We start from the raw sequence: 27,908 nt of genomic DNA, 5'->3' as shown, positions 1-27,908 counted from the left end.
GCAGGCTCGGAGCGCCTCTCCCCTCAATCTCGGAGATGTTCCTCGGAACATACCTGGTGGCCTAAGACAAATGGCAGCACCCATCTGGCCAAAAGATCTCCAGGAAACCCCTCAGATCCCAGGCTGCAGACACGGTCACAAGCCCAAGGCCGGCTCCCTGGGAAGGAGAAGCTGCGCCCGGACAAGAAGCCACCGCTCTTGCCCCTCCCTGTCGTGGAGCACCCACAAACCAGCCGTATGCACGCCCTTCAGACTTCACAGCTGTTTTTTATTATTAATATTATCTTCTCCTTTAAGCATCCCTTTAAGGGTGAAATGAAATCCAACCATTTACAGAGAAAATGATTTCAGAATATACATATTGATTTTCCTTTACAAAAAAAATAATACTATTATTATTGGTGTCCTTAAATTATACGTTTCCTAGGGCCCTGCCTTCTGCGGGGGACAGTCCCATGTCCCCGTGCTGACTCTCAACTCTGTCCCCAAAGCTGTCCTATGCCTGGCCCTAGAACTGATATGACCACATATGGACGAGGCCAGCTGGATGCTTGGCATGGACAGGCCTCCACGGGGCTAGAGGTTCCCAGGAAAGACATGGAGATGGTGGCAGGGCAGCCGTGTGCCAGTGTTCATGTTGTTTGGGTTTCCTTAGGTGTGGGCGTGGCCCCGGCGCCCTCCCCTTCCCAGCATAGGCTGTGGTTCTGTGGGAAACTCTTCCACCCCAACCCCAGCCTCCCTCTGCCCCCTCCCCACTGGGTCTGAACTCCGGCAGGTCTGATCCTCTGCCACTTCCTTCCCTGCTTCAGGCCTGCCCACCACAGCTGCTTCGGGGCCAGCTCCCCATGTCACGCTGAGCCAGCCGCGTTCTCCAGCTTTCCCGACCCATCAGGCATCTATCTCCCCAGTGAGCCACTCAGAAAAAGCCCCACTGGAGCTAGGGGTCAGGTGGGAGGACAACGCTGGGGCCCAGCGGGGCTGAGTGGATAGAGGACTCTCATTCCTCAGACTGGAAGACAGACAGACAAACACAGACAGACCCCACATCCTTTTCATCTTGCTTTCTAGGTTCCCCAATGGCTTCCCACCTCAGTCACCCTGGGGAGCCCCAGGAAGTGTAGCCACAGGCTCCAGGACCTTGGAAAGAGGAAACCTGGGCCGGACTCCCACTCCCACACACAGGCACCTATGTACAGGGACACATCGATACAGACATGTACAAATACACACCAAGCATGCACCCATGCCCATAAATATACACGCACACACGGAAATGGACCATTCCACAGGCAGCCTCCACATACTGGCCTCACAGGGGGGAGTACTGAACATGGGGGGGTACCTAGGGACGGGCATTCTCTGCCGGTCACACACCTGTCACTGCCACAGCACTTGGCCTTGGGCAGACGGAGAGGAGCAGGAGCAGGATCCTACAACTGAAGCAGTCATTTCTGCCTCTCCCCTAGAAACCTGCCCCCCCATTCACCCTCTTCTCCTTCACGGATCTCCCAAGTTGAGGTCTGGCATAAGGCGGTTTCCCACAGGCACAGTCCCCTTGCAGCTGTATTTATGTGACCTTGTGACTAGGTCCTGGCCCATGAGAAGCCATCAGAAGCATTCGTGCCTTTTCTGGCTGGTGGGCGTAACAGGAAAGGGTGTGCACTTCCTTGCCTTTCTCTGCCCTGGGATGTACAAGTGATAGTGGGAGCTGGAGCAGCCACTCTGTATCCGGAACTGGAAGGTGTGAATGAGGGAAGGCAGAGCTGTCTACTGGTCCTGGCCCATCTCCCTCTAGACAATTTAATCAGAAACAAGCTTTCGTCTTGCACAAACCTCTGTATTTCACGGTCTCTTACAGCAGCTTAGAATCTACTCCAACAAATGACTTCCCACCCCCAACAAGGCAAACTAAGAGGAATGGGTTGACATATAACTGGCCTTCATGTCCCTTCTTGGGCCCAGGAGAGCCTTGTGGCTCCTTCCTGGCCACTAGCCAGCCCCAAGGAGTGGCCTAAGTGTGATTCCACCAGGCATAGTGGTGAGTTTGGGGCGGTGGGTGCCAGCAGGAGGGGGTGACAGGGGCGGAGCAGCAGAATGACGGTCTCATGTCCGTCTTCACTTTGCCACGCCCCAGGCCACCCCCGCCACCCCTGGGTGTCCCTACAGCCTCCAGCACCCGCCCTGCCCTGAGAACTGGATTTCTGGGGTCTCTGCAAGCAGCGGGGCAGGCAGCCCAGGCGACAGCAATGTAGAGTAAGAAGGAACATCAAGGCCAGGTTTGAAGCCGGAAGGAATCCCCAGGGCTCCCCAGGCCACACGCCTTTGTCAGCTTACAGGGGACAGGAGCCTGACAGCCTTGGGTACCACCCCCAGCGCAGTGATGTCCTGTGGGGCAGTGGGGGAGGCCTCCTCCTCATCTGGGCCAGCACTTGTGAGGACACCAAGCGGTGGTCACCAGCGCCCGCTCCCCATGAGGTGATCACCTTGCTCCTGCGCCCGAATGCATCTACTTACACAGCTGGACCTGCTGGCTCGACTCCCTCCCCACTGCAGGTCCAAAGCCCCGGGATGCCAAAGCAGGCTTCCCTCCACCACGGGGCAGCCCTGGAGGTTCCCACAGGGTCCCTTTCCTCCTCTCCTGGGCTCCTCCCGGTCCCTGGGGCCCATCATGCACTCTCCAGTGGCACCTCCTGGCCACAGCACTCCTGGTAGCAAAAGGGCTGCATAGATGTCTGGGCTTGCTCCCTTCTCCTGGCAGCAAGGGAGGTGTTTGTTTTGTTTAACTGAAAAACCTAACCCTTGACAAACAAGGACTTGAGTAGGGAGAGCCCACCCACCCAGTCCTGGTCTCTCAAGAACCCCAAGTCGGCAGGAAGAGGCTGAAGGCAACCAGGGGCAGCTACCAGCCCACCGGGCCAGGGGGCCCTAGAGATCCCGCAGGCTCAGCCTTCAGCCCCGTCCAATTTGTCCCTGGCTGCTGGTGGCCGGCCCTCGGGGCCCTTGTTCCGCCGCCCACCACCCACCACAGTGCTCTTGGGCTCCTGGTAGGGATTGTCCAGCAGGTATCGGAACTGGTTGTAGTTCTTCAGCAGGTACTTGGGGGCGTACATGTGCTCGCTGGGGTCCGCAGGTGGGTACTCCTGCTGCGTGCCATCAAACCAGCCTCCAGTTCGGATCAGGCTCCGGATGTAATTGAGGTCCCGCTTGTCCTCATAGTCACCCCAGCGGGGAAAGTCGCCGTTCTGGGCGGACACCAGCTTGAAGTAGATACCCTCGGGCGTGAAGCACCAGGAGCAATGCCAGCCAGCAAAGTGCAGGGGGCTGCCCAGCGACCACTGCACCAGGATGTGGCCCGTGCGGTTTTCGTACTGGCGGAAGTTGGGCATGGTGTAGTACTGGCGGCGGCGCAGGCGGATGCCGTCCAGCCCGTACACGGCCTGCAGCATGTCCACCGTGCAGCCGGACACCACCTCCAGGGTGCCCGGCTGCTTCCAGAAGAAGCCATAGAGCGACTTGCGCATGTGGAAGGCAAAGGGCTCCGTCCAGCCGTCGTACAGCTTGAGGAAGAGCACACCGTCGCGCGCGGGGATCTCGTCCGCGTCATCGATGATGAAGACGTCGTCAGGCCGCAGGTTGCGCAGCCGGGAGACGCCGTCCTGGGTCAGGAAGGTGCGCAGGTAGTCGTCGGCGATCCAGCCATCCTGCCGGCCGCCGGGCGGGAAGTGGTCCAGGAAGACGTAGAGCACCTTGTGGCGGATGTACTCGAAGGAGCCGTTGGTCAGCATCTCGCGGAACTTGAGCGGCCGCGGCTCCCCGTAGGCCGTGAAGTTGGACTCGCACACCACGAAGGCGTCCACCACGTCGCCCAGCTCGTGGAAGCGCACGTCCAGCAGGTCGAACTCGTGGTTGATGTTGATGGCGTTGATGACCCGCCGCGGCACCTCCCGGGGCACCAGGCGCTCCTTGGTGGGCAGGTTGGAGTACTGCACCACGGTGGGCACTCCGCAGCTGGGCCCGTGCCAGCCCGGCAGGCACACGCACTCCACCCACTTGCGCCGCACACCCCGGTTGCTGCCCGCGCGCTCCCGAGCACTCACCACGCGTCGCGGGGAGCGCCGTGCAGGACCTCGGGCTCCTAAGGAGCTGTCAGCGCCCTCGGGCTTCTCCTCGGGCCGCCCCGAGGGCGGCTTCTCCAGCATCTTGGTACCTGGTTTGAAGCAGATGCCCCCGGCTTTGGTGCGCACGAAATACTCGGTGGTGTCCTCGGGCAGCACGAAGTCCACCCGATGGAGCTCCTCGATGGCCTTGCTGGGGGACAGCGGCTGGAGCAGGGGCGAGTGAGAGTAAAGAGGGGTTCGCAGCAGGTCAGGGCCACCCGGCTCGGGGCTGGCCTGGGGTGTGACGGGGGCATTGTTCCAGAAGAAGCTGGACACGAGGTTAGGGCTGAGAGAGGCCAGTTCCCGGGGGAAGGTGACATAAGACAGGGTCTTAAAGAAGTGCAGGAAGGAGATGAGGCAGAGGCCGGCCATACAGAACATGAGAAAGAGCTTGTAGCGTCTCATCTTCATCCTGCGGGAAAGGGACAGCAAAAGGTCAGGCAGCCTGAGATACTGCTCCAGGGTTAAGGCGCCAGGCATGCTGGTGCTCGCCTGTAATCCCAGCATGCAAGAGGCTGAGACAGGAGGATCACCAAGAGTTCAAGGCCAGCCCAGGCTAGCGAGTTCAAGGCCAGCCTAAACTAGAGAGCAAGACCTGGTTTCAAAAAACAGAAAACAACTTGAGGTTAAGAGTTAGGGGCACAGGGCCTCAGAGCCTTTGCTGCCACCACCTCCTCCTTTGAGAAGGTCCTGCATGAAGTCCCCCACTTTCTGCTCCCAAGTCTCCTGGAAGCCCCAGCAGCAAGGTAACTGCCTCCTGCCCACAGCCCTTTCCCCAGAGACCCCAGCCCCCAAAAGCACCTCTGCAGCCTGAGACCCACTTGGCCGTCCCACCAGCCTCATAACTGGGAGCAAAATGCCTCCCAGAAAAGTTCAATCCAGGGCAGGCCCTGCTCTGGGGAGCTTGAAGGCCCCTGTGGGTCCAATCCTTGCACTCAAGTTGAATTGGGGTGTTGTCTTTTTTTGTGGGCCCACTGACATTCTTTTTTTTGTTTTGAGACATGGTCTTGCTATGCAGTCCAGGCTGGGCTTGAACTCACACTTATGTAGCCCTGGCTGGCCTTGAACTCATGGCAGTCCTCCTTGAGTGCTGGGATTACAGGCGTATGTCACCAAGCCCAGCGACAAACATTCTTAATATGTTTTCATTGGAAAAAATTTCACAGCTTTCAAGAGAACGTTTAATTCTAATCTATTTTATTTTATTTTTGCCTCTGTTTTTGAGACAGGGTCTCGCTCTGCAGTCCGGGCTGGCCTTGAGCTCATTTTGTAGCCCAGGCTGGTCTCAAACTCCCAACGATCCTCCTGCCTCAGTCTCCTGTGTGCTGAGATTACAAGCGTGCGCCAACACACCTGGCTCTCTACCAGCCTGAGCTCCAGGCATAAACAACCTAAGGGGTGCCCCTGCTTTCCACTCGGTTCAATTATACCAGACTCGAAGTCCAATCACGTTGTTTTCCTCGATCAATGACAGACTGCAAAGATTTTCCTATTAGTGCAAATAAATCTACCATTTCCTTTTAAATCCCACATAATACCTCATGCTTATTTTGAATGAACCACTATTCATGAGTATGTATGACATAAACATTTCCAATTTGTTTATTTAGTTTATCAATTCATTTACGGCTATGCAGTGGAGATACTTGTATATTCCTTTTTACTTATTTAAATAAACTTTCAACTAGAATATGTGTGAGTTATCAGAAAAGCTGCAATGATAATACAGAGGGTCCCTTGCACCCTTCTCCCCATCACCGTGGTACATTGGTCACAGGAGGATCCCGGTAGTGACATGAGCCAAACTCCATGCTTTATTGGGATTTTTCGCTGTGGTGTGGTTTTTGGTGCTGGGGACAGAACCCAGGCCCTGGAGGATGCTGGCACTGTACCGCTGGGCTACATCCCCAGCCAAGAATGTGCTTACCTTGTGACCGAGCTTGTGCGGGACACAGCGCTTCTGATGGGCAGGTGGGCCAGGTTACACCCACCTCACTAATGAAAGAGCTGGCAGGGCTGAGTGAGATCAGCAATTTCTGGGTCGAGGAGACACACTGTGTCATAGAAGAGGCTGGGATAGATAGAAACCTGACCGCTGGCACCCGGCACCGTCCTTCCTCCTAGTACATCCTGTGCTTCTGTGATTTGTGCTTCTCTGAGTCATCTGGGTGCCCTCCTGCCATGCTGCCCCTTGTCATCCTAGCTGGGGGCACCAGGGGAAAGTGGACACACACTTGGTTTCAAACTGCCATGACCTTACATGCTCTTCTCACCACGCAGAACCTGTTTCCACATCTGTGACATGGGTACAGAGTTCCTGGTGTGCTTGGGTGCTTAGGAAGCTTTTGTTCTTTCACTACTCAAAGCTTGAAGCCCACGACACAACTTCCTCTGAGCTACAGGCCACAAGGTGCAGAATCATGGAAAGTTTGACCTAGAAGTCAGATGTTGAGGACCAGCTCACCCAACAGTTTGGAGGGGACACCAGGTCTAGGGTGCTGCAGGGGCTTATCTGAAGTTGCAGAGCAGGGGTGGGGGGCTCTTACTTCTGGGACCCTCATGGGGTCACTGTGGTGAGCAGCTGGTATGGAGGTGTTGAGCTGCTAATCCTCAGGGACAGGGCCGTCCCCCTCGTCCTCCAGTGGTGCCCCACAAGCTGCCGAAGGGTGGCTGTCGGAGCTGACTATGGGCAGAGAGGACACTGGGGTGGGGGGCAGACCTCTGCTAAATGCCAGCTGTCCCAGGGCAGAGGTGGCGCTGGCCCCCACTGGTTTTGGGGTGCCAGGGCTGCTCCCTGGTAACAGCAGGAAGTGGGTCCCCTAGGTGCCTGTCTCTAGGATGCTAAAGGCCTGGCAAAGTGAGACCAGTCAGACCAGGTGAGCAGGATGAGCAGATGGGGACTGCGACACACTGCACCTCAAGGTCTAAACAGCAGGAGTCTCCAGAGTGACACCCACCGTGGAAAGGGCAGAGGCTGGGGCTGCCTTTCAGACAAAATCCCCAGACAACAGCAAATGCAAGGTAAGAGAGGCGAGCGAATGCCCTGCTTGGTACACAGGTCTCTGTAGACCTGCAGCGGTCAGACCGACCTAGCCGACCCTGGGCTCCCTGGGCAGGCTGGTTTGGGATATCTAGTTACTACGCTAGCTGTGCCGTCCTAAGCACAGGCTCATCAGTGCCTGGGAGCACCCCTCTGACTCACGGGCTGCAGGGCAAGGCCCTCGATAAAGAGAATCACAGAACTAAACATATATACCTTACTGCTAGGGGCTCAAGAGCTCAGGGAAGTCAGCCTGCATTAAGTCAGCAGGGCCTCAAAGACCACATTTTCTTGGGCTCGTTCACTTACAGACTCTTTTTCTTTTTTTTTCCTTTCTTGTTTTGGGATTTTTGAGACAGGGCCTCACTATGTAGTTCCTGCTGGCCTCGAACGTGTGGCCACCCTCCTGCCTCAGCCTCCAGAGTCCTGGGATTATAGGAGAGTAGCACCACACTGGGTTTCATCTGTTTTTTCAACCCTTATTCTCCTTGGCCAAATTCCTCTTACTTTGCTAAATGCTTCGGTACACTTTCTTCCTGAGGCAGCATAGAAATAAAATAGAATACATAAATTGCCACTGGCACGCAGGACCCATTTATGCCTTCCAGCCCCTCAGGGAGGCTACTGTAACCACTCTACTTTTACAGATGGGGACACTGAGAGTGGAAAAATGACAAGGCTTTCCCCAAGGACATCCTGACAATGGCTAAGCTGGGACTTGCGTGTGAGACTGGTTCCCAAGCCAGAACCTCTCTTGCATTAGGTCAGGGGGACCAGTTTCTGGCAAAGGTTACAGAAGCACACTGGGCCCCAGCAGGTAACATCTCAACAGAGTGTCATCGAGAAACCGTCAGGTGTGACCCTCAAGTCTGTCACTGATGGCTACAAGCCAGCTTGTGTTGCACGAGGAATGCATTGGGAGTACCAGCCCACAGGAAGCAGGTACCCTCATCACCCCCATTTTACAGATGAGGAAACTGAGGCTAGAGGGATGATGTAACTTGCATAATGTCAGGTGCACCTAGTCAGGATCCAGTTTGTTCCACGGGGCACTGATGGGACTCCAGCCAATGGCAACGCCCTCCTGAGCCCCTCTGTCTGCCACATTCAGTGCATCTGGGATGGCAGGGGCCCCCGAGGAGCCCACCTGTGACCAGCACACTCTGGGACAGAAGAGGCACCATCGTGCTTCCCTCACACAAGTGCTCACCCAACCTGCACTGGTCACCCACTCGGCAAGTGCTTCCTGAGTGCCCGCTGCAGCGGCACCTGGCCAGGCCCAGGGGACGCCAGGAGTCAAGCTGACCCAAGCCCTCGCCCTCGGGAAGGCTGCGACAAACTAAAACTAAATCAGCCAAATGGGATTGTACTTTAGAAAGAGTTCTGCAGCTCGGTGTGGTGGCGCGTGCCTAGAATCTCAGCATTTGGTAGGCTGAGGAGGCCTGTAGCAAGGCTCTGTCTAAATAAAAAATCAATAAATACATAAAAAAATTCTAAAAAACAAAACAAAAACCCAGAGCTCCGGGGAAAAACAAAGAAAGCAAAGGTTCAGTGTAAGTAGGGTGGGTGTCAGGGCAGGCTACCAGAGAAGGTAGCTACGATGCTTGGTTTGGGATCACCTAGTGCAGTGGCCATGTGTTACTTCCCAGGGGGTCTGCAAGGTGTCACTGGAGATAGGCGTGTCCATGGTGGACAAAGTGAGAGGATCTGCCCACAGGGTACCAAAAGGCAGAGGGAGGAAGAATTCCTGAGCCCTTGGACATCAGAACTCCAGGTTTGAACCCCAGTAACCTTCTGAGTTGTAAGGCCTTTGGCCGTGACCTGAGCCACACAGCCAGCACCCAGAATCTCTCGCTGACAGACAGCCTGTCAGGGGTGTTCACTGTCATTTTTGTTTGAGGGATGTGTCTCACTATGTAGTCCAGGCTGGCCCTGAACTCACTATGTAGCCCAGGCTGGCCCCAAACTCACAGTGATCCTCCTGCTTCAGCCTCCCAAGTGCTGGGATCACAGCTTTGCACCAACATGCTGGGCCTCACTGTCACTTCCATGGGCACAGAACACCAGGTTCAAATCCCAGCCCTGCCAGTTCCTGTGTGGCCTTGGGCAAATTAATTCCTCGACTGTAGCTCCATTTACTCCTCAAGAGAGTCACAGGTGGATAAAAGTCCACACAGCGCACTGTAAGTGCTCAGTAAGCACTCCCCCGTCTACCTCTTGTTATTCCCCAGCCTGGCAGAGGACAGGATGCCTATGGGTGGACAAAGCAGCAGCAAAGGTTTGGAGTGGTGCCCAGGCAGGACCTCGGCCTGGGCAGGTGCTCTCCTGCCTCACAGTGACAAAGAGAAGAGCTTGGGGTAGCACTGAGCCTCCAAGACGGATGCAAGCTGAGAAAGAGCACCACCTTCCCCGGGGCTCCAGGAAGGGAGGACTGGAGGCTCCCTGGGAGGCCACCCCAAAGGACACCGTCCACACCCCAGTAAGTTGTACCCCAGGCCAGGGGCCTGTGTCTCCTGTCTGAGTGTGTGGAGGTAACAGGAACGGGACAGGCGCTTCCTGGAGACGGGTTCACCCTTGACACAGCAGGTGGAGGCTGAGCCAGGACTGCAGCATCGTGAGCCTGCAGCCACACCCCGGAAGCCGAGCAGAGACGCTGTCTCCCCTCTCCCTACCTCTGGAAAGACAGACAGACAGGTGAGAACAGATGAGGGAAGTGGCTCACACGATTGTGAGGGCAGAGAAGTCCCATGGGGGGCTGTCCACCAGCTGAAGCCCCTGGGATGCCCACAGTGTGGCTTAGTCCAAGGCTAAGGTATCAAGACCATGGAAGCTGGTGGTGTAACTCTCAGTCCCAGGCCAGAGGGCTAAGAACTTGACAGGGGTCCCTGGTGTTAAGTCAGGAGGTCCCAAGGCCAGAAAGCCTGGAGTTCTGGCATCCAAGGGCAGAAATGTCCCAGCTCCAGGTCGCAGGAGAAATACATGCTTTCTCTGCCTTTTTGTACCCTTAGTCCCCAGGCGGTTGGATTGTTCCCCGCCCTGAGGGTGGATTGTCCCCACTCCGTCCACCACTCACGCCATCTCCTCCAGTGACACACTCCCAGACACGCTCAGAAGTCACACACGGCCCCTGCTCTAGGTGTCCCTTAACCCAGCCAAGATGATATCTAAAACTGACCATCACAATGACCCAGCCGTGACCTCAGAGTCAGGGTTCAGGCTGAGTATGGGCAGGTGCACTCCGGAGGCTGTGACAGAGCAGTCAGCCAAGCAGGCAGCAGGGGCGCTGGGGCACAGACTCCCAGTGACAGCTGTCACCGAGGTGACAGGAAGCTCTCCTGGAGCTCTCCGTGGTCCTGAGCGTGCCTGCGCTGACCAGGGTCCTAGCTTGGCCTTCGTGTGCCCTTGGCTGGCCTCACCCAGGCCCCTGTCAGCCTCTGGTGGTTCAGATGGCTCATTGCCTAAGAGTCACTTCCCCTGTCTGTCACCTAACGGTCCCAACCTCTGGACACCTGAACTCTGGAGTCCTTAGCTCTGCAAGGTGGCACTCAAGTCCTCCCACCGGGAGGAGGGGCCAGCTGCCACCTGTGGACAGAGACGGACGGTCCAACACCTAGAGGTGTTCAAGGAGCATCCTTGGAGGGTCCACGAGGGCTCTCCAGAGCTCAGCCTACTCCCAGCCTCCACTCCTGGGCAGGAACTGGCCCATCTCCAGCCCCCAGCACAAGAGCACCTTTAGGGATGGACCCTCACTGACCCCAGGAGTCGTTTCATCTGATTGAAAGGGCATCTGACTCTGACCTGACATCACCTACGCTGTGCTCACCTGCCAGCCCACCCCAGGCTTGTGCCAGGCCACCCAAGGGCTCTGCCTGCTTCCAAGAACAAGCTGGGGGCAAATCCTGCCATGTCCAGCAGCTCCTGAGGCACCAGGGAGTCTACAATGGCTACAATGACCAGATCTGAACCCTGCCTGTGCCCTTGGCAGGTTACTCCACCAGCCCATGCCTCAGTTTTCCTTTTCATTAATCTGTACAATGGGCCGGGGAACATACACAGGCACACAATGAATGATCAGTAAGCACTGACCTTCATTGTTACAGAAGTCTGGAGGGTTTGGCTTAAACCCCAATGCTGTGACTTAGGTGTGTGCCTTTTGGTAAGTTACTTAGCGTCTCTGGGTGTCAGTCTTCTCAGGTGTAAAGAAAGAGGTCATCTCTTTGCACCCCTGTGGGAGACCTGGCTGACCCATGGCGTCAAAGCATCCTGCAATGACCCTGACACAGGTCCATGCTCTATAAATGTCGTTTTTTTCTTTCTTTCCATTTGGGTTTCCTGCCAGTCAGATGAAGCCAGGCCTGCCAAGCATGCTTTGCCCCCAGCTGGCTCTGGATCCCTCGAGCCTCCCTGGAGCCTCTGCTACTGTTTCCTGTTCCTTTCTTGGGGTTCAGCAGGGCAAGTCAGCGTCTCAGGGCTCAGAGGACAGCGCCACCTCCTCTGGTCTCCAAGACTGGACAGGGGTCATTCCACCTTGCGGTTTTGTGACCCCATGTGGAGTGACAGGCACAGGAGGCAGCTACAGAACACAGCAGACTCTGGAGTTCCAGAAAGATGCAAGAAACAGCTGATGCTGGGCCTCCTCCGACAGTCGGGCTCCACTAGGCCGCCCCTACACACAGGGCCTCTCTGCGGCCAGCGGGGCAGTCAGGCTACTGACGGACACTCCCAAGCCCTGCCGCATCCCAAGTGCTGCTGCCGCGAAGGCTGGAGTCACAAAGGGCCAGTGCGCGGGCCAACTCTGGGGCAGGCATGTGTCTTCGCTGAGTAACAGGGCGGGTGTGAGTCTGGAGACCCACTCGGTCACACACATTTATGGGACGGAAACACGGAACTGAGACTCCCTGAGCACCGTGCACCTGCGGCCAGACAGACCTGAAGCCTAGATGGGCTGCAGATTTTGGGTCCTCCCCCAGGCAAACCTGAGTGGGCTGGCTGAGGGAGAATTTGGGGTGCCATGATGCCAGGGCCCCAGGATCTGGTGGGGGGACACTTGCGGGGGAAGAACAGGACTATATCTTCCCAGGGTGGCCAGAGGATCCTTGCAAATCCTATTCACCGGGGGCAGGAGCCACGGTGCCCATTGCATATGACAAAACCAAGGCCACGGAGGAGAGTCAGAGCCACACTGGGAGCTGTTCTGCTCCAGCCACCGGGAAGACTAGGTGTCCAAGCCACCGGAACAGCCAGTCTCCCTGGGCGCGAGTTTGGGCACCACTGGGTCTGCCAGCTCAGTTCCGGGGTGGGAGTGCTGTCCTCAGCCCTCCTCTCCCACGGCCAGCTGCGCTCCGGCCCTCTCCTCCCTCTACACCCACCCTGCACAGCCAGATCCCAGCACCCGCAGGCTGCCTAGAACTTCCCCAGAGTGCCTGGAAAAGTTGGTTCCCAGGCTGCAACCCAACCCCACTGGAACTCAGCCCCTTCCCCAGAGACCCAGGGCAGCGTGGGTAGAGAACATTCCACTGGACAGCCCTGGAGTTGAAACAGATTAATCATTCTCAGGCACCGGCCAATAGGGCACTGTGCTCAGAAGCTTACAATGCATCCCACTGTCCAGCGACGAGGCTCACGTCCACTGAGACCCTGCCTTCCACGATCCGCCTCTGCCTCGCCTTCTCCCTACTGACAGTGGCAGTTACCAATTACCTCATGCTTGATACATGCCAGGCACCAGCTGGGTGCTTTACATATGCTTTAATCCCACAAGCACCCTTGGAGGTAGGAATTACATCCCCAATTTACAGATGAAGAAACTGGGATTTAGACCACTTCTCTGCCCACCTATGCTAACCCACTGTTCCCCACGGCCTGAGACCCATGCGGCCCCATCTGAGTAGGGTGGGGTGGGGTGGGTTAAGAGACAGCACACCCATCAGCCCGTGTCTGCAGATGACCAACATGTCCAGCCACAGTGCTGTGCAGGAGCATGTCTGTTGTGGGGAAACGTGCCTGGCCTGTGCGTCCAACACGCTAGCCGCCACGCACAACTGGCTAGTGAGTCCTCGAACTTGGGGGCAGCAACCAAGGAATTCACTTGTGATTTAACTTTAAACAGCCACACCCATCGCACCGGCCCACCAGAGTGAGGGGGTCCAGGAGGGAACAACCAGGCCAGGAAGGAAGGAAGGGCCAGGGGTGAGATGGTGGCGAGCAGACGACAAGGTCCCAGCATCAGGGTGCGCCAGGTGACTATGGCAGGGAGGGAGGCAGGTCCCTCAGGGGACCCTGAGGCATGAGACAGGAAGCCAGAGGTGGTGCTCCCAACCTGGGGAGGCGAGCCCTCCCAACAGGGCTGCAGTGGGGCCGAGAAGGAGCAGCAGGCCCAGGCGGTCAGCAGTGCCCAAGGCACAGTGAGGCTGGGAGGAAGCCCGGTGGCCCAGGCTCCAGGTAAGGGTTGCTGCCCACGGCAGGGCTGGAGAAGACACGAGGGAACAGGTGAGGGACAGGGCACAGAGGAAGCCTGCCTGCCAGGGGTTCTCCAGCTCCCTGGCTCAGTCTGCCCCCACCCCTCGTTCAATGGCACCTGATCTTGTCTGCGCCCGGGCTGTGCTGAGGACCTCAGGCACTGTCTGTCCAAGAAGAGGGAGAGCAAGGTGGAACCAGGACTGCATACAGAGTGTGACAAGAGGCTGGACATACTGGTGCACACCTGTAATTCCAAGCTATCAGGGGCTTCGGCACGAGGTTTCCAAGTTTGAGGCCTGTCTAAGCAGTTTAGCAAGATCCCATTCCAAAATTTAAAAAAAAAAAAAAAATTTAAATTTATTTATTTTTTCCTTTTCCTTTTTTTTGTGGGGGGAGTTACTGGGAATTGAACTCAGGACCTTGTGCTTGCTAAGCAGGTGCTTGTGCTGATGATCTATATCCCTAGCCCTCCTTTTTCTTTTTTTCTGCTATGCAGTTCAGGTTGGCCTTGAGCTCACTTTGTAGCCCAGGCTGGCCTCAAACTACAGCAATCCTCCTGCCTCAGCCTCCTGAGTGCTGGGGTTATAGGCATGTGCCACCACGCCCAGCCAAAAAAATTTTTCTAAAGGCCTGGGTATGTTGCTCAGTAGTGGAGTGTTTGTCTAGCATGGATGAAGCCCTAGATTCCATCTCCAGTACCCGCCCCCAAATAAAAAGTCTGACGAGCACCACCATGACTCTGTCCCTCCCTGCAGGGACAAGAGGACTGAGTCCAGGGAAGTGCAGTGACTTGGCCAAGGCCACAGAGCATGAAGCACCATATGAACATCTGAAGGCAGAGGACAGAGAATGGATGCCTGCCTGGCCCAGGGCTGAATGCCCACAGTTCAGAGGGCCAGCCTCAGAGACCTGCCTGCCTCAGCCCCACACAGGCTGGAATGGAGAGATGCAGACTTGGCCCAAGGGAACAGCATTCCAGACAGAGTGGCCAGGCCAAGAGTGGGAAGGGGCTCTTGCTGAGACCCCTTAGCACCCCAGAGAGAGAGAGTAGTGAGGTAGCCCAGCCCCAAGCAGACAAGAGTGAACAGGAAAAAACAGGGCAAAGAGCTCTGCTGCAGGGCTCAGGCATGGGGAGGGTGTCTCTTCCGGATATGGCTCTCTCTCGTGGGGATAGTCCCCTCCAGCAGGGCCACGAGCATCACAGACTTGCCTGTTGCTGAGCAGGGAAGTGCTGGGAGCGTGCTGGGACTGACAGGGTGCAGGGAAGGTGCTCCAGGGCTGCGAAGGGGGGCATGTCGGCGCTTCTACCCCAGGGTGGTGGGGACAGAGCAGGATGACCTCTGGGCTGGGGCCTGGGGCACGGCAGGGAGCAAAGCAGAAGGATGAGGCCTTTGCAGAGCTCGGCACAGCAGAGAGGCTAGAGGACAAATGAGAAAACCAGCTCAGGAAGGGGACACCAGGTGTCAGGGAGGGTCCTTTGAGGATAGGACGTTTAAGCAGAAGAGTCACTGCGCAGAGGGACAGGACCGTGGGCCAGGCAGGGACAGGGACCACAGCCAGCATCCTGGGAACCCAGAGGCCAGCGTGGCACAGCACAGCTGGGGGCATGTGGGCCTTCAAGGGGGTGTGGCGAGGGTGCTGCCCCATGCTTCTGGGGCTGCCTGGGCATTCAGGTCACTCCCCAACGTGGCTGAGCCCTCCCCAGGCAGGCTTGTAGCAGGCAGGGATGTCCCTGCACTCAAGAGCGCCCTCTGCTGTCGGATGCCACGGCCCCCGCCTTCCTCCATTCATCCTCACAGGCTCAGAGCCCAGAGCACCTACCTGACTCGCAGCTGGTGGCTGGCACAGCAGGACTCATACCCATGCACCACCCGGGGACTCCTCCCTCAAGGTTTCAGGAACAAGGTCCCCTCTCACCCAGGGAACTGTCTGCCAGGCCGGCTGCGGGAGTTTTCAAACCACATCTCGCAAAGGCCAAAGTTCCCCAAAGGGCTGAGAGACCCTCAGAACAGCTGTTCCCACCCTTACCCAGCACCAACAGATTGGGTGACTCTCACCAAGGCCCTGTGTCAGGTCACAAGCAGCTTGGCACTGGGGTGGGGGTGATGCCCTATGTTAGGAAACCCCCCAGGCGGGTCCTGAGCTCAGGCAACTCTGGTTCTGCCCTGCAGTGCCCTTCCCCCTCCTGCCCACATCACACCCATGCCCATCCTGGCTGCCTTCCATACCCACCTCTTCCTCCTTCCTCACTTCCCCCCAGCCCTGATCACCAGGAACTCAGGTGGTTTCTGCTCACCTGCCATCTGCCTGACCTTGACCTCCAGCTGACCAAGCCCGGCCACAGCCTGGGGATGCGCCCTCCCCCTGGGCCCACGGCCGTCCCCACCAGCCTGTAACTGTCCCAGGGAAGATCAGAGGGCATTTCTGGGGCCTTCAGCAGGGCCGCCCTCTGGCAGGTATGCTTTTTGGCCCCGTGGCCTGAATGTCCCACCATTCCACCCTTCATCAGGCCCCTCCATCAGCCCCTGCCAGCACCACTGCCCACCCTCCTGTCACTTCGTACCTGTTACAAGGTCCCCGGAGGCACCATCACATTTGGGGCAGTAGGATGCATCCAGTCCCAGCTACCGGGTGCTCCACATTCTGCCTGGCTTGTATGGCTGCCATTCCCTCCCCAGAGGCTGTCCCTTGCCTCCCAGGCTAGCGCAGGTGACTACCTATGGAGCTGGCCTTTCCCCAGGCCAACGCCAGCCGGCCCCTGCACCTGGGCTGGCTCCTGGCTCTACCTCTTCACCTCTTCCTAGCTGGGTACCTTGCCACCTGCCTGGGCCTCAGTCTCCTCGTTTGTAAAGCAGGTAACCAAACAGTGAGAGAGGTAGACTCACGCTCCAAGCCGCTGCACCCAGGAGCTGGGGAGGCTGGGAACACCTGTGTTTCCTGGTGCTGTCAAGGCCAAATGTCCAGTAAACCACACCCCTGCCTCCTCTTTGAGCCTCACCCTGCTCCTTCCCTGGGCAGAGAAAGAGTCAGGGCAGATCTAGGCTCTGACTCTGGGGGTCTCTGCAGAACCTTCTCAGTGGGATGTGGATGGGAACGAGGGGCCCTTGGAGGCAAAAGAGCTCAGAAATAAATACCCCTATGTAGAGGGACCCAGTGTTTCCAATAAAGCAGGGGAGCTGGATGTGGTGGTGCATGCTTATAATCCCTTATAAACTCTGGGACAGACAGGCAGGATGACTGACCATTCCCACCTCGCGTGGGTAACTTAGTGAGCTCTTCTTTTTGTTTTTTTCTTTTTGAGACACTGTCTCAAAATAAAAAATAAAATGGTAGGATGTAGCTCAGCGTGAAGGCCCTGGGTTCAGTAGTAGGAAAAAAAAAAAAAAAAGCAGGAAGTGGAGTCCAGAGAGGGACTAGGGACCTAAGTCTATGCTGCCTCCCCTGAGAGCAATTAGTGACCAACCGCCCACGGGGGGAGGGTGCTCAGGGCTCTCCCTGAGGCACAGCAGAGCTGAGTTCTGTGGCTAGTCATAGATGAGAAACTGGTGGTTTGGAGGAGCCCCCCAGAGAGCCATTGTATTGGCTGCCTCCAAGCCCCAGGGTCCACCCTTGCCGAGACATCCATCCTGGGGCGAGGACATAAATCAGACCCTAGCCCAGAAGGTGGCCAAGCCACAGAGCTGGGCATTCACGCTGCAGGAAGGGGACCTCGGCCCTGCACCAGGGAACTCTGCGCGAGATGCCTCCCAGGCAGGGCTCCTGCCCTCCTTCACACCTGGGCTTAGCGCTTTCCTCCTTGGGGGTCCACCTTCACCCCTGCCTGCTCCCCCACTTGCATCACCCTGGAGAGACAGTCTGCTGTGCTGGTCCACCTCCAGCCGCTAAGTCCTGCTCCCAGTGGTTGACAATGATCAGTAGAATCAAAGTCCAGGAAACAAACAGGCCAGCGGGGTACCTGCCCCTCTGTGCCCCAGTGTCTCCATCTACCAGAAGGGTCGGCATCTCTCCCATGAACTGCTGAGGGACTCCCACGAGCAGAGTTGCGAGGCGCCCGATGAGAGGGCGGCACTCTACAGTGGGGAGGGGCGGGACCAAGCGGAAGGGGAAGAGGAACAAAGAGGAGGCCAGAGGGGCGCCAGGGCCAGGGGAGGCAGCTGGGCTGGCTGCTGTTACTCAGAGGTGATTAATGATTAACAGCTTCTGATTAGAGGAAGGAGAATGCAGCTCCACTCAACAGGGGCCCACCTGTCCATGCCGCCAGTCCTTCAACAACACCGTGGGCCTCACCTCACCCGGGTTATCACAGGAGCTCCCAGGAATCCAGAGGTCACTGGGGAACAAATCCCCCCAGGGGCCTCCCAGACTGAAACCAGTGGCCCTGCCCTGCCTGGAGAGAGAACAAAGCAGTCCAGGGGGCTGGACCATGCCCAGCTCCACCCCGCCTCAGTTTCCACATCAGTGAAATAGGGATGGGGTGCCCTCTACACCAGCCCCCTCAAGCAGAGTGGAGATGCGCAGTGGTCTGAGAGGGTGTGACCCTGGCCAGCTTACAAAGGAGGCCAGGGACAAGGGGGGCAGAGGGGTGGGGCTTAGGGGCTCCTGGGCAGTGCTGCGGGAGACAGCTCTGCTCAGCCTCTCCAGGGAGACTGTGGGCAGTGTGGCTCAGGGGCAGCAGCCTCCTGGGGACTACACTCAGTCCCCACCCTGTGTGACCCTATGCAGGTCACCACATGACCCGGGCCTCGGCACTGCCATCTGCAAAGTGAGGCCATCCAACCCCCAACGCAGAGCTGTCCTAGCTGCCATGCTGGGCCTCAGTGCCCCCTTCACATGGCCTGACCATATGCCTGGTGCGGCCCACAGGACACTGCCACCCCTCCAAACCTCCCAGGACCTGGCACCTTTTGCTTCTCTGCTGCCCCCAGGGCCCTGCTCCCTGGCCTCCCTCTTGCTCTGTAGCAGCCAGGGGCACTGAAGTCCCCTGTGCCTCGTCACACAGAATGAAACCCAGACTCCTCTGGGTGCCCATGAGTCCTACCGGTCTGGGACCTGCTTCTTCAACGACCTCGCTTTCTCCATCCATGAGGCTCGGCCACACTGGGGCCTTTCTGACCCTTAAGCCCTCAGGCTTGTCTCACACTGGCTGCAAGACCCTTCCCTCAGATCTTCTCGGGCTGGCGCCTCTCGTCTTTCTGAGGTCCCTGGTGCATCCTTCAAAGAGGCCTTCCTGCTTCCCCTCCCGCGCTCATCCCTGTCTGCTATCTCCTGTCCTTGTTTGTGCCTCCCCCACCCCCAGCCTGCGTACTCAGGGAAAATGTCAACTGCAGGACAGAAGGGTCACTGCCGCTCCCGCCCCCGTGAGAGCCTGGCCTGGAGCAGGCACTTCATAAACAGCTGTAGAATGAGAACCAAACAGTCCAAAGGCATAGAAACCCTGCTGAGAAAAAAGGGACCACACCCTCCAAGTGATAAGCACCCTCTGGCTGGGGGATCCCTGGGCCGCAGGCCACTGAGCGCCCATTCCTGACAGCGTGCCCTCCCGTGCTCTGGCAGCCCAGAGAAAGACCCTGCCTCTGGCCAGCTGAGATCAGCACAGTCCTGCCCAGCCAGCAGCGCCAGCCCCTCCTGCCCGGTCCTCCAGGGACAATGCACAAAAGGCCACTTCAGTGTGGAGCCTCAGCCTGTCTCCAACCCAGAAGCTGGGGGAAGAGGGGAGGGGGCCCCCTTCCCTTCTCCAGCACAGGGGCAGCTGGCAGAATCACACTATGGCCAGGGAAGCTCAGCGCCAAGCGTCGTGGGGCAGGGCTATGCACAGTGGCGGGGCAAGTGTTGGTACAGAGTACAGGGGCAGGTGGAGGGTGTAAGACGCACCGAGGGCCTAAGGGAAGGGAACTTCAGGCTCAGTGGTTACGACCTGGGCCGGGCAGCAAGGAGTACAGAGGGCAGAGGCTGTGAGTCACATGGAAGCCGGCTCCAGTCCTGCCTGGCAGCTGGCACAGCCTCTAGGATACCTCCTCAGGAGGCCAGACGCGCTCTCAATCGGCCATCCAGCAGCCTGAGCTGATAACCTGTGACCTGCGCCTGGCTCCAAGGGACACTCTGAAGGCTTTGGCATTCCTGATGTCCCTCCTGTTGGGCCCAGTCAGTGATGTCACCAGCCAGCCAGCCACCCATGCCAGGGCCACCTTCAATCACCCCGCTCACTGACCTCACCCATCTCCCACCTGTCTGTCCCCCTACCCCGTGCTTCAAACTATCCCCTCCCCGCGCCCCGGTTCAGGCTGGCTCACCCCCCATCAGCACTCACCCGGACAGCAGCTGCAGCCCACCTGAGGACATGTCCCCAGGAGCCCAGCAAGGCCAAGCTGCCGCTGCAGTCCCCTTGGACCCAGCGCCCTGAGCACAAAGTCCAAGCTCAGAGGAGGCCGAGCTCCCGCAAGCTCCTCTGCATACCTGTTCTTTTAGCACTGACTCGGCCACAGCTGTTGTCCTGCCTGCTCCTGCAGCCCTTTCCCCACACTTGGGCTGTCCTGTCCCACGCTCCTGTATCCCCAGGGCCAGCACTAAGGAAGGGGTCACTCACGGTGCACTGAATGAATACATGACCCTCCCCAAATCCGCAAGCCTGCAGTTTCAGTCATGCTACCAGGCTCTCAGACCTCATCTGGGGCTCAAAAAAGTGGCCCAGGTCCTCGTCCCGCCTGTCATACACCTTGGGCTCCTCACACCCCAAAGTAGTGGCTCATTTGTATGGATTCTAAGGGTCCCATGGGGATGTTGGCGGCGCAGAGAAGAGACACAGGAAATAACTCCAGCCCGCAGGATGTTAGGCCAGCTGGAAGGAGTCATGGGAAGTGAGGAGGCATGGCTGAGTTAGGATCCTAGGTTAGGATCCTCCTCACTGGCATCCACACGGCAGCTCACACCATGTGCTAACTGCTGGGCACGCAGACCCGGAACACAGCAGGTGCTGAGTGGCTCCTGATTAAAGGACCAAGCTCAAAACCCTGGGGCCACCAAGGGGAGGAGCCAGGGAGGGGTCAGGCCTGAGCATCTAACTCGAGTCTTGACAGCTCGCACACAGCTGGTTGGCTCTGGGGCTTGGGCACCTGGTGACCGCCTGGCACCCACAGGAAGCTGGAACAATGTGGCCTTTCTCTGCTCTCCTCCCTGAGTAATCTCCTCCACCGGGGCAGCTCTGCTCTGTGCCTGGGGCTGCAGCTGAGAGCCAGGCTGGGTCTGGAAGAGTCACTGCATAGACCCTGGGCCACCCGTGCGGCTGTGCTGAGAGGACGCTGTCTCCCTGGAGGTCGAGCTTCCTCTGCCTCGGCTGGCCCGCTTGCTCCTGCAGCCAGCCCTGAGAATCAGACCACCTTCTCACCCCTTGGAGCCTCTGAATGACAGTGAAGGTCTCCAGGCAATATGGTGGCCATCTTGCTAGCTTGGGAGGGTACTTCTGGTGGTAGCAGAAGGGGCAGGCAGGTCTTCTCCGCCCTCTCCTCTCAGGACCTGCCCATCTCGACAGGGGAAGCCATCACCAAATGGCTGGGGATGCCACAAAAGCTGCAGGGCCGAGGCCACTGTTCCTTAGCACCATGAGACCACTCGTCTGTCCTTGGCCTGTCGATCAATTCACTTCTTCACCAGGAAGATCAGGAAAGTGCTACAAAACAGACGCACAGAATGCAAACCTGCAGCCGACTCTGGGGAACAAGGAAAAGCGACACAGCCACCACCGCCAGGTGAGAAGGAAATTCCAGAAGCCTAGCGGCCAGGGATAGGTCTCAGCAATGCCACTAACCTCCTGTGTGACTCTGGCTCCCAACCAATGCACACCATCTCATTTCATCCTCACAGCCCGTTTCACAGATGAGGAGACTGAGGCCTGGTGAAAGGACGGACTTGCCCAGGCTCAGGCACCAGGTGGCCGTCAGGAGCACTTGCAATGCGGTCGCTGTGTAGAGACAAGTGTGTGCCGGCAACTGCTCACTGAGACCCAGGGTCTGCCCTCTCTGAGCCTCCACTTCTCCACGGACCACCGAGGGCCAACCTCAGTGTTCTAGAAGACCCCTCTAGGCCTACTGTTCTCCAACTCTGTATTCCAGCTCCTGCATGGGAAGGCAGAGCATCCACACTCCAGGCGCCGGGCTGGTGAGTGCTGTGTTCTAGTTGGTCCCAGGTCCTCGTCTGGTAGAAAGTTCTGATCCCAGGCTCAGCGCTGTCCTCGGGTCCTGTGTTCTGTGTCCTCTGGTCATCCTGTATCTGCTCGGGGCACACAGCAGTGGGGCTGCTTGGCATTCCTCCACACCCCAGCCCATCACCCTCCAGGATGTTTTAGAGCTGCAGGAGACACTGAGGCCAGGCCGGAGCAGCCTCCCACCTGTCCCACCTCCCAGCTCTTCCCAGCCTGCACTGCAGCGGCCCACAGACAGGCACTCTCCAGGATGGAGACCAAAGTGTGCTGAATGAACCAGGCCAGCCAGAGGGACCCGGACGACTGCACACAGGCACAGCCTCAGAGACCATGTTCCTATGTGACAGAGGTGCCTACACACCATGACTACGTGCACACACAGGTGCAAAACACACACACAGTCATGCATACAGCACCCTGAATCTGGCAGATCTGTGTGTCTGGCACACAGCAGGCACTTGGTGGGTAACTGGTGAATGATTGAATGACTAAATGAATAAATAAGTGTCCTCTACCAGGCACAGTCAGAAGTCAGGAGAGGGGCTGGGGATTTAGCTCAGCGGCACAGCGCCTAACCCGGCAAGCGCAAGGTTGTGAGTTCGGTTCCCGGTACCGGAAAAAGAAAACCAAAAAACCAAAAAACCAAAAAAACAAAAAACCAAAAAAGTCAGGAGAGAGCCTGGGTCGGCAGCCAGGATCAAGGCTGAGACAGGATTACAAATGATGTGACTGCAGGTAGAGCCCGACCCCTATGCAGGAGGACGGGGGAAGGCGCTTTGAGGAGCAAAGATTTCAGCCAACAGTGATGACCATGCCTCTGTGGCACCGAGTACAGTGGTGAAATAGACAGGTGTGGCCCCTGCCCTGGGGCCACCGCTGGCTGGGAGAAGCAGGAATGGCCTCCCCAAGGGGAACAGAGATGGCAGCACCAGAATGGTGTGGCTGATTTTCCAGGAGCGGGGGGACCCAGAATTAGCAACATGCAGGAGGCAGGAAGGTGGGGGCCACACAGAGAACAGATGGCAATGACCTCAGAGGCTGGAGTGTGGGGGGCAGGGACAAAGGCACAAATGCCAGGTGAGGCCACAGGAAGGAGGTCAGAGGTGTCTGGGTGGAATTCTTGGGTACTGCAACCCCAGTAGCCTCCAGCCAGGACACCCATGACTCAATTTCCCCAAACAAGGGAAACACAGGCTGTCTGCCGCAGGTGCACCTACCCTGGATGATGCCGGGTGCTAAGCAACCCCTACTAGGGGAGCCCATGGCTGGTCACTGCCCATAGGCGGTGGCCCTGGAATCAGACAGAATAGTGCTGGTGGGGGCTGGCTATTCTTGGAGCACCTTTCTTTTCTCTTGCCATTAAAATATAACTTCATTTTGGGGGCTATAAAGGAAATCAGAGAACAGACTGAAAGAAACAGCTCCTGCCATCCAGACTTGCTCTGGCCTGCGTTCTGACGTCCTTTCCCAGCCCCTGCACCTCTGTGCTGGAACGAACCATGGATTTCCTGCCAGCTTTGGGACAACACACATTTTTCTCTATCAAGCTCTGTCCTTCTCTGCACTAGAGGACAGGAGCTTGAGCCCTGGGGACTCTGCTGTCCTTGCTCCTTCTCGTCCACCCCCAGAACTGACCTAGGTCTGAAAGAGAAAATGCCCCAGCATGGGAACAGAGGAAGGAGGCACAGTATCATAAGGACCCTCCCACAGCCTGCCCAGGAGACTGCCAGCCTCTCTCCAAATCACTCTGGGAACTCAATATTCCTCCTGCAAAAACGGGCAGGTTCAGCTGGCCAAGAGAGTGCCAGAGCCGGGTCCTCTCTCAGGACTCAGCTGTGACTGGTGGCCACTCACAGGAGCTGCGCCAGCAGGATGCTTGTCATTCCCATCAATATCTTCTTTTGCCATTGAAATACAGAAGCAGGGCCGGGAATATAGCTCAGCAGCACAAGTGCCTGCCTGGCAAGCGCAAGGTCCTGAGTTCAATTCCCAGTACCAAAAAATATATATATACGTATACAGAAGCAGCAAAGTGAGCCTATTGACCCCCACCTAGCTCCTCTTGGTCCAGCAGTGTGTCCTACCTGTCTCCCCAGTGTCATAGGCCTCAGCAGACCCACCCTACCCGAGCACCCTCACCATCCCACAGGGGCTAGGAATGGCTTCACAGAGGAAGGATGATGCTGAACCTGCCTGAGAGAGGGAAAGCGCTCTCAACATGGAGACAGCAGCTGGAAGGCCTGCAGGAAGCCCAGCCCCTGAAGTTGTGGGGATGGGGAAGCTGATGCCATCACCCCAAGAATGTGGGCACACCCCTCCACACCCCACCACAAGTGCCCGGAGGACCACAGTATCTAGCACTTTCTCCCAGTGGTGGGTGCAGGTCACCAGCTTGTGCTCAGGTCTGGCTCCCCACACTCCTACAGCATAACAGGCCAGGCCTCTCAGCCTTAGGAGACCTAGTTCCCGGACCCTTCTATCCTGAGGGTTGGATCCGGCCAGAGCTTGTCCCAACAGGGGTCACCTGACACAGCCATAACCCCCTGCCAAGCTGGCCACCTCTTCCAAGCCATCTCGGTGAAAAAGTAGAACACAAGTGAAAGGGCAGAGTTGTCCCCTTGTCCCCACTGTGAGAATGAAGTATGTGTGGAATGCGTCACCTGCCCGCCTGGGACTCAGTTTCCACATAAGGGGATGGGCATCACTTCGGCACCACTGCCCACTAACATGAGATCACATTGGAAACTCTGCATCTTAGTTCCATTCGTGTTATAAAGATGAGTTATGATCACAGTCCCCGGCGGTACTCAATAAATTGTCTTCCGGATCCTTCGCCTAGATCAGCCAATCTGTGTCCTTTCAGGAAATGGCCCTCCCCTCCCCCACCCGCAACAGCATCCAACAAATATTTAAGAAGTCTTTATCAATGCTGCCTACCAGCCAGGCACAGAGCCAGCCCTTCCTGTCTTTGGCACACACTCTCACAGACGCAGCCTTCTCCTGGGGTGGCCACCACTCACCCACCACGATTCACCCTGACCAAGTGCTATACCTCCAGGTAGCAAGAGAACCACCAGCCAGGGGTCTGTCAGGGGTCAAGCGCCAGGGTCACAGCCAACCCAGGACCAGCACTGAGGTGCACAATAGAAGCTCTGGGAGTTGTGGGAGCAGCATGGTGTACGAACATCTGGTAGCCAGGAACAAAGGTGGAGAATAGGTGGGGAGCAGGGGTCTCATAGGGCAGCTTGGACTTCATGAGACTGGGCAGTGGTTCTTGGAGTCCACAGGTCTTGGAATCTTCAGGGTTGCTTTTGTGTGTTTATGTAGTATTGGGGTCTCATTCAGTTGTTGCCCAGGCTGGCCTCCAGCTTGAAATCCTCCTGCCTCAGCCTCCCAGAGGACTGCGATCACAGGTATGGGCCACCACAACTGGCCCAGAACAGCATTTTTAAAGTCATGGGTTCCCAGCCCTGCTATGGTGGGATGCTGATGCGTAAGGGCTGAGGCGGGGCCTGGGGATTGTACGTGTTCCCTGGCAAGGCCCAGTGGGGCTTCCAGAGATAGTGGGAAGGAAGGCAGTTGCATGAGGAGCAGGAAGTTCACAGGTGGCTGTGTTAGCGGGCTCAGGGCTTTAAGAGCAGGCCCCCGAGGAGCCCACGGTGCCCATAGGGAAGAAGGGGTGGGTCTGGGTGGCCAAGGGGGCCAGACAGGCGGCCCCGACAGGCTCAGGAGTCCTATGGGTTCAACACAATCCCAGCACCATACTTCCTGGCTGTGAGTCCCCAATTCTAGGCATCCCCAACTGCCCAATGGAGATAAAAATAGCATCTACACGCAGGAGTTACAAAACGCAGCTAGGGTAATGCACACAGTCCCTGGCCCTCACCCAGCACATAGTAAGTGCTCCACAAACAGACGCGTGTTACTACAACTTGACTCGGAGATGGAGGTGGGGAGAAGAACCCTAAAAGCTCAGAGTCTGCAGCCAGAGGCCCACAGCCATGGAGGACACTTCCCCCTCACTCAGACCCCCGGCTCTGTGCCATTCCTTCTGGAGAGCTCCCAGGCAGCAGGAAGCAGGCCCTGAGGAGGTCTGTGCACCTGCACAGGCTGCCACCTCCTACCCTGCCCCTCACCCTCCCATCCCTGAGGGTTTCCACTTCGGTGAGAACCAGAGATGTAAGCCAAATAAGCTCTTAAAACAATGAAGAAATTCGGTGTGAATGATTTCTGGTTTTCTAATTTTATTTTTATACAAAAGATGAAAATAAGGGCACCCACGGGGTGTCGGGAGGGATTGCCACTTCAGGCAGCACAGGAAAAGTATTTTAGAATTCTGTAAACTTCTCAGGTTATGGGCAAGGCAGTGGGCCCCCTGCTCAGCCCCACCCTAGACCACAGGGACAGGTGTATTCCAAACCTGCTCCCAGCCAAGGCCTCTTGTCCCCTTCCTGGAGGTAAGGACAACAACCCCTACCAAGCAGGGTTCCTGTCTCCCTCTGTGGTATGAAGCTGCCCTCTGGAGGGTCATTCCCCTCTGCTAGGATGGGGAAGGGGTGTAAAGTGCAGGACAGCAAGGCCTGGCCTTGGGAATCACTCACTCATTCATTCATTCATTCACTTATTTACCAAGGCTCCCGGAGTACCTCTGCCTCTGTCAGTCTACCAGGATCACGTGACAACAAACACACTAAAGAGACAGGCACGTGCTCTCTCAGCCACAGCTGGGAACCTGGACTCACTGGGGGTCTCCCTGAGCCACTGCTGGCCAGTGCGAGTTGCTGTCCCCTCTGCAGAGAGGGTCCCCATGGTCCTCTGGCATGGGCTTCTGCAGGGACACGTGCCCCCTGAGGGCTGCACACAGACAGGGCAACAGCAGAGTGGGGAGGGTCTGTGATCTGGGTTGCAGGGCTGGCGGGTACCAGGGTTCCAGCGGACGGAGGAAGGGGTGGAAAGGAACAGAAAAGGAAGGAGCATAAGCCAAGGACCGGGAGCCAGTTCGGGAGCACAGCTCAGCTTGGTCAGGCCAAACCATGGGGTCCACCTGGGCCCCTCCGTGCAAGCCCAAGGACAAGGTAAGGTTCAGGGGAGCCCCTAGGAGGAGCGCACAGAGCAGGAGTGGGGTGGACTCAGACACATGAGCACTCTGTCCCCTCTACCCTCAGTCTCACGGCTGGCTGTTAGGGTGGCCTCTATTTTTTTCTTTTTTTTTTTGGTACCGGGAGTCAAACTCAGGACCTTGTGCTTGCCAGGCAGGCGTTTGCGCCACTGAGCTATATGCCCGGCCCTAGAGTGGCCTCTAGCCTCCAGCACATCCAGCACTTCTCCTGCCAACCCTTCATCTACAGCACTGCCTGGCAGCACCCAAGTCCATCTGACCAACAGTCTCCGCGACCATTCCTCCTGTTCTGCCATCATTAAGCACCTACACAAGGGTAGGAAGCCAAAGCTCATGTGCGTCACCTCCTATCGGGAGGCTCTTATTAGGTATGGTGGGAAGGTTTACACCATAGGAATCTGCCAGCACTACTCAGGGGGATTTTATTTTCCCAGAGAGCCAGATCCCAGCACACCAGTGGCCCCTGCCGGAGCAGTGATACAGGAAGGCAGGCCCTGGCCAATGGGCCACAGTCAAGAGACACCGGGCTGTGATAATGTATCTGCAGGTAGGTTCTTGAAAGGGGGTGGTAAACGCCCAGGGGAAACCACGCCCACAATGTCCAATACTAACAGCGCTCACCATTCCCATTTTAAAGACAAGCACAGAGTCACTAGTCCACAGTCACACTAAGAACTGGCAGGGCCAGGAATGGAACCAGGCCACTGGATCTGGAATCTGTTTCTAATGACTCCTACCCTGTCCCTGGCAGCCAGCATGGGGCTGGGCACACAGAGGGTGGCCAGCAGGATCTACTGCCCAGCAGGGTTCTCAGCTCCTGAGAGCAAGGCCCGCGTCCTCACTACCCAGCACAGCACCATTCACGTGAAGACTTCGTGTTTCTTGGCCCAGACATCTGAAGAAGCTTCTAGAAGGGAGCCCTGGTTCCCACGTGGCAGA

At 57.3% G+C, this 27,908-nt stretch overlaps 1 protein-coding gene across 5 annotated transcripts; it reads right to left on the bottom strand.

The window, feature by feature from the left end:
* Positions 1–247: 247 nt before the first annotated feature.
* Positions 248–21,895, bottom strand: Mgat3 (mannosyl (beta-1,4-)-glycoprotein beta-1,4-N-acetylglucosaminyltransferase). Of its 5 annotated transcripts, none has more exons than XM_013511575.1 (2): positions 21,458–21,895; positions 248–4,569 (listed from the first exon to the last, which is right to left on the bottom strand). In XM_013511575.1, exons 1-2 carry the CDS (start codon positions 21,493–21,495, stop codon positions 2,943–2,945), a joined length of 1,665 nt encoding a protein of 554 aa, XP_013367029.1. In that variant the 5' UTR covers positions 21,496–21,895; the 3' UTR covers positions 248–2,942. The 5 variants fall into 5 exon arrangements, with proteins under 5 accessions (XP_013367029.1, XP_005379349.1, XP_005379352.1 ...); XM_005379292.2 differs by lacking the exon at positions 21,458–21,895 and adding an exon at positions 19,964–20,027; XM_005379295.2 differs by lacking the exon at positions 21,458–21,895 and adding an exon at positions 16,220–16,512.
* Positions 21,896–27,908: the final 6,013 nt, after the last annotated feature.

This window comes from Chinchilla lanigera, unplaced genomic scaffold, assembly GCF_000276665.1.
Source record: "Chinchilla lanigera isolate Chin_1 unplaced genomic scaffold, ChiLan1.0 scaffold00012, whole genome shotgun sequence".
Taxonomy (NCBI): Eukaryota; Metazoa; Chordata; class Mammalia; order Rodentia; family Chinchillidae; genus Chinchilla; species Chinchilla lanigera.
Note: the sequence above shows the minus strand (reverse complement) of the source record. Positions and strands in the feature narration are given on the sequence as shown.

Coding starts and splice junctions, on each gene's coding strand:
- Mgat3 (XM_013511575.1), bottom strand. CDS start 21,495: ATGGTGTGCATTGGTTGGGAGCCAGAGTCACACAGGAG. Junction 4,570..21,457: donor GAGCCAGAGTCACACAGGAG/GTTAGTGGCATT, acceptor CCTTTCCCGCAG/GATGAAGATGAGACGCTACA.